This window comes from Phasianus colchicus, chromosome 1, assembly GCF_987193195.1.
Source record: "Phasianus colchicus chromosome 1, bPhaCol1.hap1.1, whole genome shotgun sequence".
NCBI classification, from domain to species: Eukaryota; Metazoa; Chordata; class Aves; order Galliformes; family Phasianidae; genus Phasianus; species Phasianus colchicus.
The window spans coordinates 1,540,888-1,553,442 of record NC_143436.1 but is presented as its reverse complement, the minus strand read 5'-3'; the positions used below and the strand labels follow the sequence as shown (position 1 = coordinate 1,553,442).

General features: G+C 54.9%; 1 protein-coding gene across 8 annotated transcripts in view; it reads left to right on the top strand.

Moving 5' to 3' along the window:
- The window catches only part of SBF1 (SET binding factor 1), a 59,304-nt gene that overhangs the window by 15,024 nt on the left and 31,725 nt on the right, over positions 1–12,555 (top strand). For all 8 annotated transcript variants that reach the window (XM_090127421.1, XM_090127760.1, XM_090127850.1 and 5 more), the window contains exon 2: positions 9,631–9,716. In XM_090127421.1, coding sequence (XP_089983547.1) covers positions 9,631–9,716 — 86 coding nt within the window. The remainder of the gene's footprint in view (positions 1–9,630; positions 9,717–12,555) is intronic.

The following is a 12,555-nucleotide window of genomic DNA, read 5'->3' as shown; positions in this document are numbered from 1 at the left end:
GGGATATCCTTTTGAGTCACTCCCTGTGGAGCAGGCGTTGGGCTCAGTCATTCTTGTGGGTCACCTGTAACTCTCCATTCTGTGGTTCCGTGTTATGGGATGTGTGCTTGGTGGTCTTGGGGGTCTTTTCCAACTGGATTGGTTCTGTGATTCTGTTTCCTGTGGGCAGCAGGTGCCCCCACACCCCGTGCTGCAGGCATTGTGCCTAACAGGTCCGTGCTGTGCTGCTGTGTGCTGTCATTGGACTGGGGATGGCTGGCACTGTTTTTAGGCTCTGGGTAAACACTGGTGGTGCAGCCCTGTAATTTTGGGGACAGGACCCATTGGAGCCGGCCTGTGGGTCCCCTGGGAAGCAACTGAAATTTGGCATTGGATAAAAATAGAGCAGGTCCCTCCCCAGAGTGGCTGTCTCTATGCTCTTTGCTTGGTGCCTGCATGCAGCGGGCCAGGATTGCCACTTGCTCGGAGCAAACTTCAGTCTTCATGCTCCCTCTGTTCAGATCAGTGAGTGGTGCAGCCCTGGCACTGCTGCCCAGAGCTGTGGGTGCCCCATTGTGGAGGTGCCTGAGTCTATGGATGGGCAGCCTAAGCTGGAGGGAGCACCCAGCTTTGGGGTCCCTGCCAATTCTGTGGTCCTCTGCTATGATTCCATGACAAAGTGTCACTTTGTTTGCAGAAACTCTGAGTCCAGGGACTGACACCAGCCGTGAGAACGTGGCCCCACAGGCAGCATCTTAAACCCCTTTCTCAGGAAAGGAAACCTAAAGAAACTTCGTTAGGTTTCTCAGGAAAAACTGCCGTTAATTGCAGGAGTGTCTGATAACTTTTCAGGCTGGGGGTTTTATAAAGCATGCATTGCTGTAAATGTGGAAGCCCGGAATTAGGCTGCCCCGACTCTTGTTATGACCCAGTACCAGTAAATATCTGTATGCACAGGAACTGTGCATGTGTGCACAGTTGACAGCTGTATCCACTGACATCCCAAAAAGGTTCTCTTTGCTCAGTCTGAATCTTATAGCAGATCATACAGAGATAATGTGACAGCCAGGTAACCCTGGGCTGCACAGCTGTGTCCCCTCCCAACATCAGCATGCTGCTTAACAGCCCTTCATTGCCTGTTTTGACTCACACTGCTTCTGTGTTACAGCTTAATGGCCATGGCTTCCACCACTGAGGTGTGGTCCGATAGCGCTGACCGTTGTGCAATGGAGAGGGTGGAGAGGAACCTGGTGGGGTTCAACCAGGGCAAGTGCAGAGTGCTGAGCCTGGGAAGGAATGGCAGCATGCATTGGTGCAGGTAGGGGATGAGCTGCTGGGAAGGAGCAGGACCTGGGAGGTCCTGGAGGACAGCAGTTGACCACTGGTTGACCAACAGTTAACCAATGGTTGACCATGAACCAGCCAAAATCAATCACATCCTCAGTTAACCCAACTGCTGTGGTATGGAAAAGAGACCTGACCCAGGCAGAGCAGCCCCAGCCATCCTGGAGCACAGCCCAAGCTGGCAGCCAGCACAGCACCATGAGCATGAGCTGAGTGCTCAGCTGCTGCCTGAAGCGGGGCTTGAGATGTGGCTGCTCACATCAGGACAGGTTGGGGGCTGAGCTGCTGCAAAGGAGCTCTGCAGGGAAAGACCTGGGGATCCTGGTGGACAGCAGGCTGACCAAGAGCCAGCAGGTGGCCCAATGGGACCCTGGGGTGCACTGCACAGAGAGTGGCCAGTAGGGTAGGGAGCTGCTCCTGCCCTCTGCTCTGCACTAGGGGGGCACAGCTGCAGCACTGTGTCCAGTGTGGGGCTCCTCAGTTCCAGGCAAACTGGGAACTGCTGGAGAGAGCCCAGCTGAGGGTGCAGAGATGGTGGGGGCTTGGAGCAGCTCCTTCTGAGGTCAGGCTGAGAGCCCTGGGGCTGTGCACATGGAGGAGAGAAGGCTGAGGGGGTCTGAGCAGTGCTGGTGGATATCTGAAGAGTGGGGTTAAGAAGGAGGGGGCTGGGCTGTGTTTGGTGGTGCCCAGCACCAGGACAAGGGGCAGCGGGCACAGACTGGAGCCCAGGGAGTTCTGTGTGAGTGTGAGGAAGAGCTCTGTGCTGTGAGGGTGGCAGAGCCCTGGCACAGCTGCCCAGAGAGGTGGGAGAGTCTCCTCCTGTGCAGAGATCCAAACCTGCTGGGATGCTCTGTGTGCAGCTGCTGCAGGGAACTGCTGGGGGGTTGCAGTGGGGGAGCTGTACAGGTCTCTTCCAGCTCCCACAGCTCTGGGATTGTTTGATTCTGTAACCATAGCACAACATCAGCACTGGCCATCGCACGGCAGCTGTGACAGCCAGGAGGAAATGAGGTGGTTCTGGTACTTCTGGGGCACAGCATTGCTTCCTCTTTCTGACCTCTGTGCCCCACAGTGCCGAGCAGAGAACTCAGAGCACTGACCCATCCTGTCTGCTCCATGTGCCCAAGTGATTCCCCTGTGTGTGGGTGCAGTCCTCACTGGAACTCCATGCTCTATGAGTGAGCTGTGGCTCACCCATGGCCCTGGGGAGCGGGTACTGCTGCTCTGCATGTGCTGCATGGCCTTGGGTGGGGGGGGAACTGCTGCAGACACGTTTTTAGGACAAATTTCTTCTCCAAAAGAGTGGTCAGGTGCTGGAATAGGTTGCCATGTTGGTTGAGTCTCCATCCATGGCAGTTTGCAAGAATCATTTAGATGTTGTGCTACGGAACATGGTTTAGTGGGGAAATATTGGTGGTTGGTGGGTGATTGGACTGGTCTTGGAAGTCTTTTCTAACCTTGGTGATTCTATGACGCTGTGATTCATCACAGAATCACGGAATGGTTGGACTGGAAGGGACCCCCAGCTCCCCCCTGCTGGGGGCTGTGTGCCCGAGGCCCCATCCACAGCCTTGGGCACCTCCAGGGATGGCCATCCCAGCTCCGAGCAGCAGTGCATCTCCTCAGGGCAAAGGATTTCTCCCACATCTGACCTCATTCTCCCCTGTGCCAGTATAAAGCCGTTCCCCTTCACACCATCACTGTCAATCTCACTGCCTTCACCCCAGCAGCCTCACTGAGCCCTAGCCTGACCCGTGGCTGCACCATTTTCCTTCAAGACTCCTCCAAAGACCCTCTACAGGTACTGGGGGTCCCAGTGTTCCCTGGGGGGGTCCTGGTGTTCCCTTGGGCAACCTGTGGGGATGGAGCCATGCGTGGGTTGGGGCTTTTTGCACAGGACTTCCCCTTCCCACGGCTGCGGAGTGTTTCCAGCAATGGTCGTGGAGCAGCAGCAGGCAGCTGGGAAGCGCTTATCTCTGTGGCTGCCAGTAACCCCACGGGCCCCAAGCAGCACTTCCCTGGGACGAGATCTTGGAAACAGACGGATGATTTATTTTTTAATTACTTCCTCTTCTGCTTTAAATGTTTCTAAAGACAAATACGACTCTCCTCTTGGCACGCGCTCAAGGAACAGCGAGGGTAAATCTTTGTGACAGAGCAGAACTCGGCTTGTGTTGGCAGCAGGAGCTAAGGATCCTCATGGACACTCCTGGATCTTAACTGGGACTGCTTAAGAGCAGCTTTGAGGCAGTAATGACAGCATGGAGACAGTCAGTGTGACCGAGAGAAGGGCTGGTGTGAAAAGAGGATGAGCGCTCTGGGAAGCAGAACAGTGCTGTCTGGCTCCATGTGGGCTTTAATTTTAGCTCTGCTATAAAGGTGTCATTGCTGAGCAGCTCGCAGGATGTGTGGTGTGGGAAGGATGTGCTGAGCTCAGGCTGAGCATTGATGGACCCTCAGTGTGTGCCAGCCCAGGGCTTGTGCTTTGTGTGCTATGAACCAAAGCTCAACCGTCTGGTCTGCACTTGGATGTGTTCCTTGATGGCAAAGGGCTTTCCCAGCAGTGAGGAGCTCACTGGGAACATTTGGGCCACCGGTCCCATTCTCAACTGTTTGTCCTTCTGATTGTTATCATCCTGTGTTTATAAAGAGTCCAAGTCCTCAGGCATCACTACGGCAATCTTTAAACATTGAACTCATTCATTTTTTCCATCTATTTTGTTTTGGAGGGGGAATGTACCCAGGATTGGAAATGTTACTCTGGGGCACAACTTCAGTTCATTATAAAACATTTTGCCTTAAACAAAGGCAATCCAGCTGCACAGCCCCAGCTCTCAGCCCATCCTCACTGGGAGCAGTTTCATCCCTGGGCCCCTCTGTGTGTCTCTTCTCTGGATACACTACACCAGGTCGGTGTCTGTCCTGTGCTGAGCACTCCCCATCTGGACGCAGTGCTCCAGGTGAGGTGTCCCAGCACAGAGCAGAGGGGCAGATCCCCTCCCTCACCTTGCTGGCTGCAGTGCTGTGGATGCAGCCAGGCTGTGGTTGGCTCTCAGTGCTTTGAGGGCACAGTGCTGCCCTCAGCTGTCCCCCCACACAGGGCCTTTTTGGCAGGGCTGTGCTCCATCCTTCCATCCCCCAGCTCATGGTGAGGGGTTGCTATGACCCAGGGTTTGGCTGAGCCCTGTGCCTACAGACATGGCAACAGCTCAGGGCAGCACAGATCCAGTTGATGCCCACAACAGCAGCAAGCAGTTGGCTCATGGAGCGCCGTGCTGGGGACGTGCTGGGGATGTGGGGCGCGGGCGGGCTTCCCTCCGAGGAGCAGGGCGCAACGGGCAGCTCCAGCACGGCACACAGCCCTTTTGTGCTCCCCCATAGAAAAGCCATTCTTCGTGTTTGTGTCATAAATATGTAAGGAGGGAACAGTGGTGCCATTGTCTCGGGGCAGACACTCGCCGTGTTGTCCCAGCGCTGCTGTGCCCTGCGGCGAGGTGGCTTTGACAGGGCCGCCTGCGCGCTGCCCACGGGGCTGTGGTTGTGATGGGGGGCACGGAGCTCACCCCAGGGACATCCGCTGTGCTGGGACATCTCCTGCCAAGTGGGAGGGACAGCACTCCGGCTGCTTTGTGGTGTTTGTTGCAAAGCTGAGGATGTGCAGGGTTGGATATCTCTGAATGTGCAGTCGGGCTCTGGCACGGGCTGCTCAGGGTCGGGTGTCCCCAGCCTTGGTGATGTTCAAGAACGGTGGGGATGTGGCATTTGAGGACATGGTTAGTGGGCATGGTAGGGATGGTTTGGGGTTGGGCTGGTGATCTGAGAGGTCTTTTCCAACCTGAACGGTTCTGTGATTCCATCTTGTTGCTGCTCCTTAAGTGGCCCTGCCAGTGGGGTGAGTGGGTGCTGAGGAAGGAGCAAGGCTTGGGGCAGGATTTGGAAGTCAGAAACTGGATCTTTGAGCTCACTGTCCCACCTGAGCCCACCTCAGGCATGTGCCTGAGCTGAGCTGTGCATCCCCACTTTCTGCCCCATTCTCTTTCTGCACAGCTTTACAAATCCCCCGAGTTATTCCCTGCTCTCCTGGAAGTAGGAGCAGATGTCCATGGGCTGCAGCACCTTGACTGCCTGGTGTGCTGACCTGGCTGAGCCACAGTGCCCAGCAGTCATCCCATCCCCATCCCCTTCCACATCCTATCCCATCCCCATCCTATCCCATCCCTATCCCATCCCTATCCCATCTCATCTCATCCCCATCTCCATCCCCATTCCCATCCCCATCGCCATCCCACCCCAATCCCATCCCATCCCATCCACTTGGTGTGTGACAGATCTTCTTGCAGGAAACATGGGGAGTGAATGTAAAAGCTTCCACACGAAGATTGTGTGACTGGGACAGACCTCAAAGGTGCTTCCTGCTGAAAGACAGAAATGAGAAGGATGGGGCAAGGGGGAGGTTGTCTGTCCACAGATCTGCTCCCTTGGGTTGATGCATGACAGCAAAGCAGGGGAAATGAGAGCCAGTGTTGGCTTGGTGTGAAGGTGAAAGCAAAGCAGCAGCTGTAGGTGGGGGCTGTGCAGTGATGAAGGCTTTGTGGGAGCACTCAGGCTGTGGGTGTGTGTTCACCCCATGGATTGGGTCCTGGTAGGTGAGAAGCTAGACATGAACCATGGGATTTCATAGTTCTGTGATCTTGAAGGACCTTCCCAACCCAACCATTCTGTGGTTCTATGGCTCTGTGATAGGAGCTGTGCTGCTAGCGTGACGTGCCACCTGCACTGTGCACAGGGATGTGTTGAGCCTCATGCTTTTGCAGCCTTGTTCTGCTCTCCTATGTGTGCCCCACTGGCAGGAGCTGGGAGCCCCATGCTGCGCCTGCCTTGTGGTGGGCTCATGCATGTAGGTAGGCTCAGTTCAGAGTTGTGCCATTCTCTGCAGTCCCGCCTCATCCTCTGCTCTTTGCATCATTCCTAACTTCATCACAGCAGCTCAGCATTGTGGGCTTCTAATCTCAGACACCTTGTGCACTCTGATACCGGCTGGCATTAAACACAGTCTGCTCTGAGGAACACCCAGTGCCAGTGGGCAGTGCCAGCTGTCCTGGCATTTGACAGCAGCCTCAGTTGATGCAATCACTCGCGCTGCTTGCAGGGTGGTTGCCCAAGTGCTGCTTACATGGCCCCATGAGGATCCGGGGTCACCAGGAGCAGCACAGAGGGCTTGGAGGTGGTGCTGGGTGTGAGCAGTGAGCTCTGTGCAGAAGCCCCAGGTCCCCTTCCAGATCATCCCACGGTTTTGTGTCATGGGGGTTAATGCTGGTGTGAAGGAAACCACCTATATGACCATGCTTAGTGCTGTTGTGGCCTGAAGTACTCCATGGTGCTTTCAGACAGCTGAACTTACTGACATGTCAGCTCTGAGGTGTGGGGAGCTCCTTGAAGCCTGTAATCATCAATCGTAGAGCCATGCGATGGTTGGGTTGGAGGGGTCCTTAGAATCACAGAACTATAGAGTGGTTGGGATGGACACCTTAAGGATTGCAGAAGCATAGAATGGTTGGGTTGGAAAGGTCTTTGAAGATTGCAGAAGCATAGAATGGTTGGGTTGGAAAGGTCCTTGAAGATTGCAGAAGCATAGAATGGTTGGGTTGGAAAGGTCCTTGAAGATTGCAGAAGCATAGAATGGTTGGGTTGGAACGGTCCTTGAAGATTGCAGAAGCATAGAATGGTTGGGTTGGAAAGGTCCTTGAAGATTGCAGAAGCATAGAATGGTTGGGTTGGAAAGGTCCTTGAAGATTGCAGAAGCATAGAATGGTTGGGTTGGGTTGGAAAGGTCCTTGAAGATTGCAGAAGCATAGAATGGTTGGGTTGGAAAGGTCCTTGAAGATTGCAAAGCATAGAATGGTTGGGTTGGAAGGGTCCTTAAAGATCACAGGAATGGTTGTGTTGAAAGCGACTTTGAAGGCCATAAGAACCCTAGGATGTCTTGGATTGGAAAAGTCCTGAAAGATCACAGAGCCGTGGGATGGTTGGGTTGGAAGGGTCTTCAGAGGTCATACAGCCACAGGTTGGTTGTGTTAGAAGGGTCCTTAAAGATCACAGAAAAACAAAATGGCAGCAGAGCTGCAGCTCCTTGCCTCCTACACTTACCCTGCCCAGCACCTCTATCTCCTCTCTATTGGTTTAAAGCCATTCCGTGTCCCATTGCTCTCTGCCCATGTACAAAACTGCTCTCCTGATGTGTATCAGCCCCTTCAGGCACTGAGAGCTGCACTGAGGTCTCCCTATTGCTGTCACTTCCCCAGGCAGCACTGTCCCCACTGTCCCCATTGTCCCCACTGTCCCCAATGTGCCAGCACTGCCTGCCTGGACTTAAGGTCACTGCTTGTGGTGCGTCAGCCGAATGTTTAACTTTTTGCTTATTTAGAGTTTCCTGTATTGTGATAAGATCTCATAAACTTTCCTGTTATAGCCTGACTTTAACCCTGGCAGTCCAGACTGCCCCAGCAGCAGTGTCCAGGTGTTACCATCCAATGCTGCTGGCCTCACCAAGGGGCAGGAAGGAAGGAGCAAAGCGTGGCATCTGCGCCAGCACCAGACACGCATACATGCCAAGGAAAGCACAGAGGTTTCTAAATACTGAGGCTGAGCTGCTGGCAAGGAGCTCTGCAGAGAAAGCCCTGGGTCTACTGGTGGCTCAGAAGTCCAATGGGACCCTGGGGTGCACTGCACAGAGCATGGCCAGCAGGGCAGAGAGGTGCTCCTGCCCTCTGCTCTGCACTGGGGAGGGCACAGCTGCAGCACTGCACCCACCGTGGGTCCCCCAGTTCCAGGCAAACTGGGAACTGCTGGAGAGAGCCCAGCTAAGGGTGCAGAGATGGTGGGGCCTGGAGCAGCTCCTGCTGAGGTCAGGATGAGAGCCCCAGGGCTGTGCACGTGGAGGAGAGAAGGCTGAGGGGGTCTTAGCAGTGCTGGTGGATATCTGAAGGGTTGGGGTCAGGAGGAGGGGGCTGGGCTGTGTTTGGTGGTGCCCAGCACCAGGACAAGGGGCAGCGGGCACAACTGGAGCCCAGGGAGTTCTGTGTGAGTGTGAGGAAGAGCTCTGTGCTCTTCCTAAGGTAAGAGGGAATGGCCTCACATTGTGCTGGGGAGGGCCAGCTTGAAGACTGGGAACAATTTCTTTTCCAAAGTGCAGTCAGCTCTGGCACAGACTGCCCAGGGTAGTGGGGATGGTCTCCATCCCTGGGGGTGTTCAAAACTGCAGAGATGTAGCACATAATGAGCACGGTGGGGATGGGCTGGGGTTGCTCTCAGAGGTCTTTTCCAACCTGAATGATTCTATGATTCTGTGACCAACAGCAAGCCAAGCACAGAGCACCTGTCCCCACTGCACAGAGCTAGCTGCAGTGCTGTGTGCGTGGCAGCAGCAGCACCGTGTCCCAGTGTTGGCACATCTTCTCTGGGTTCCCTGCATGGCCACTGGAGCTAGCTCTGAGCACAGGGTTTGACTGACGTGATTCTCAGCACCGTTTTCCTCTTAATTTGGCAGTGACCTTTCCGTTTTGGTCCTTTTGGACTAAAAGTGGCATCCCTCCCAATGCTGTGTCCTGCTAAATTCAGCTGTGGCCACACAGTGGTGAATGGGGCGGTGGTGCTGGGGATGGGTGCTGAAAATATCACTCCTGCAGCACACACTCCCCCATCAGGTTCCTCCTGCAGGGGTTGGGGATGTCCATACCCCCAGGACAGAGCTGATGTTGGGTCTTGCAGCAATGCAGATCCCTCATCAGGTGTTTTGCAGAAGCTGTGCAGGAGCAGAACCCCTGGGGTTTTCATTGCCATCATCTGACTCCGTGCTGCAGCATTGTGACCTTAAGCAGTGCTGGCTTCATTCCCCACATCCCCATCTCTGTGCTCAGGGGCAGCATGGACAGGGAATGACTTGAAGGCCGCTCACTTTGCTGGGGTTTGGCCCAGCCAGGGGAAGTCGTGGGCAGTGCCCTTTAGCAGCGGTGTGGGTTTCAGGATGTGAAGCCGTGGGGCAGCCACGAGCCCTAGGGGAGCTCAAAAAAACACTGAGCAGCTTGGTTCCATTGTTCAGGGAAATGTCAAGAGCTAAGTTAGAGATAAGGAGCAGAAGGAAGGAAACTTTCACATTACACTTGGCCAGAGCACCGCTGCACTTCTGCTTTGCTGGATGGGACACCTGCTGACAGAGAGCGGTGCCAGGGCGAGTGCAGGGGGCTGGGGTCAGTCCTGCTGTGGCCAGGCACGCAGCTTCAGCCCCTAATGCCCTTCTTGTTCCCACAGGGAGCGGGGACGGCCAGGGACAGATCCTGCAGCGCTTCCCCGAGAAGGACTGGGAGGACAACCCCTTTCCTCAAGGCATCGAGTTGGTGAGTCTGCCCCACTGGGACCCCCTCGTGCCCACCACAGCCCCTCCCTGCAAAACCTTCCATTGCTGCAGCTCCCCTATGGGAGCTCGCCCTGCTGTAGGCCTGGATGTGCTTTGCTAACATCTGTGTGCCAAGGGGGGTGGCATCCTTTGATATTCTTTCCCCACCCTCCAGTCGTGTTCTCCTGCTGCTGCACGGCCCTTTGAGGCTGTACCCACTGCTGGGCCGTACCCAGAGAGTGGCACACCCAGCTCAATTTGGCACTGTGTGGGTTCTTTGCAAACCAGCTTTTAACTAATCAAGGCTAAGAGGATTGTTCTCCGTTTCTAAGTTTGAACAGAAGTTCTTGGAAAACCTTTCCCTGCTGCATCTCTCCCTGCTCTGGAGGACAGCAGTGTGGATTCCAACCTGGCGAGGCTCTGCACTCCTCTTCCCCTTTGCAGATCTTCTTCGTTTCTGGCTGAAGCATGGCACAGAACATGAAGACAAGTGGGGTTTCAGAGGGCTCTATGCTGTCTTATGACCCTGATAATCCTGGGGCCCATATGACTTGTGGTTCCCCTCACTCTGCTCCTCCTGCTTCCAGGGGTGCCTGTTCCCACAGCAAACCCTGTGCTGCAGCACTGAGAGGTGGTGCCACTGAGAGCCCCCCATGCTTGGAAGGATGTGGGGGTGTGGAAATGCTACCCACAGCCCTTTCTGCTGTCCTTAGTGCCACAGAGGCAGCACCTTGCTGCTCCACTGGGGACATGCTGAGGGTGATCTCCAAGCAGATTTAGTGCTGGCCAGGACAGTCGCAGAACTATAGAGTGATACAAAGGTTGGGTTGGAAGTGGCTGTCCAGGCCCTCTGCCATGGGATGGCTGCCCTCCCCAAACTAAGGCTTCCCAGGGCCTCATTTATGGCCTTGAGCACCTCCAGGAATGGGGCACCCACAGCTCTGGGCAGCATTGCCAGGGCTGCACCACTCAGTTATGGGTTCCTGGTGCAGAAGTGGGTGGTGCATCCAGTCCCCATCCAGGCTTGTCCCTACTACTTTGCTGCACAGAGGGCTTGGCCTTGGAAGTGTGTTTCCTTAGAGCACAGAACCATGAGGGCTGAAAAGGACCTGTGCAACTCCCCCACTGCAACCCCCCCAGCAGTTCCCTGCAGCAGCTGCACACAGAGCATCCCAGCAGGTTTGGATCTCTGCACAGAAGGAGACTCCCCCACCTCTCTGGGCAGCTGTGCCAGGGCTCTGCCACCCTCACAGCACAGAGCTCTTCCTCACACTCACACAGAACTCCCTGGGCTCCAGTCTGTGCCCTCTGCCCCTTGTCCTGCTGCTGGACACCAACAAACACAGCCTGCCCCCCTCCTCCTGACCCCCTGTGCTGTGGGTCTTCGGCAGCCTGACTTTTGCCTTGGCCACCTCCAACCTTTCATGGTATCCTTCAGAGCTGGCCACCATCTCCATCATCCCATGGGTGCTGGTGCTGGAGGACCTCCACGCTGGCTGTGACCTTGTGAGGCTGATAGGACACCCCCTCCTCTTGGAATCATAGAACTGTGGAATCATCCAGATTGGAAAAGCCCTCCAAGATCATCCAGTCCAACCACTGATCCATCCCACCATGCCCATCTGTCTCCCCAAGTGCCACATCCTCATGTTCCTTGAAAACACCAAGAGACATAGACTCCCCATTGCTCTGGACAACCTGTGCCAGTGCTGACTGCTCTTTTGGAGAAGAAATGCTTCCTAACATCCAACCTGACCCTCCCCTGGCACATCTTCAGGCCATCACCTCTCCTCATGCTCACCTGGAAACTACTGGGCACTGCTGGCGTTTGCAAGAGAAAGCTTCCAGCGAGCTCCTGTAGGAGCAAGCAGACCACTGAGCAGAGAACATCAGAGCTGGATGTGTCTCTCAGTCCCTATCCTCATCCCATACCTCATCCAGGTGTCGTGTGGCTGCTGCACTGCATCACACCCAGCAGTGAGCGTGCCGCACTGTCAGAGCAGCAGTGGTGAACCCTTCTTCTGTCTCACACTCACCACAATTCCATCACAGCTCTGGACTTTGCTATTTACTTTGTCTGAGGCAAAAAATAGACATGATTTTTCTGCTTCGTGCTTCCTTGTTGTCTGTAGGGCACTCGGGAATCGTTCCAAGGAAGAGGAAAGTTGTGCTTTTTTTCCCAAGGGTCGAATCATCCAGCCAAAAAATCCATGGAATCTAAACAACAGCAGTCTCGTCCTTCTGGGAGCTGCTGGGTGGCTCTGAGGCGTTCCTGAGTTGTCAGAAGCCCTTCAGCTTTTGAGCTGAAACCAAGGCAATTTGGGAAAATGGGGCCGACCTCACTGTGAGGGGCTTGTGTGGTGCTTTATGGTGTGGTCGCATCAGCACTGAATGGCTTATGCAAGGAGAGCAATTTCTGGTGTCGTAGCTTCTGCTCCTGCTTGCTGACAGCATTTCCAGACAGAAATCTTTGTGGTTTTTCAGTGGAAGCTCCTCTACAGACACAGGACGTGAGCACTTCTTGCTTTGGGAGCATTGCTCGTGCCCAATGGTTGAGGATGGTTGTCTCCAAGCTGGGTGCACGGTTTTATGGGTGTCAGTGCAGCTTTGAGCTGGGAGCTTTGAGCTGCTCCAGTGAGGTGTGCGTTGCAGCAACGAGGGTTGCTGCTGATGCTGAAGGTTGTAAGGCTGTTGCAGAGGGCTGTGCCTGCTGGTTCCTCCTGCTCTGGTGTGTGTGTTGGTGCAATTCCTCCTCTGTGGCCTGTAGCCTTTGTCCATACGTCAGTCTGCAGGAGGATAGTGCAGGTCTGCCTTGCACACATGGAATCACAGAATGGTTT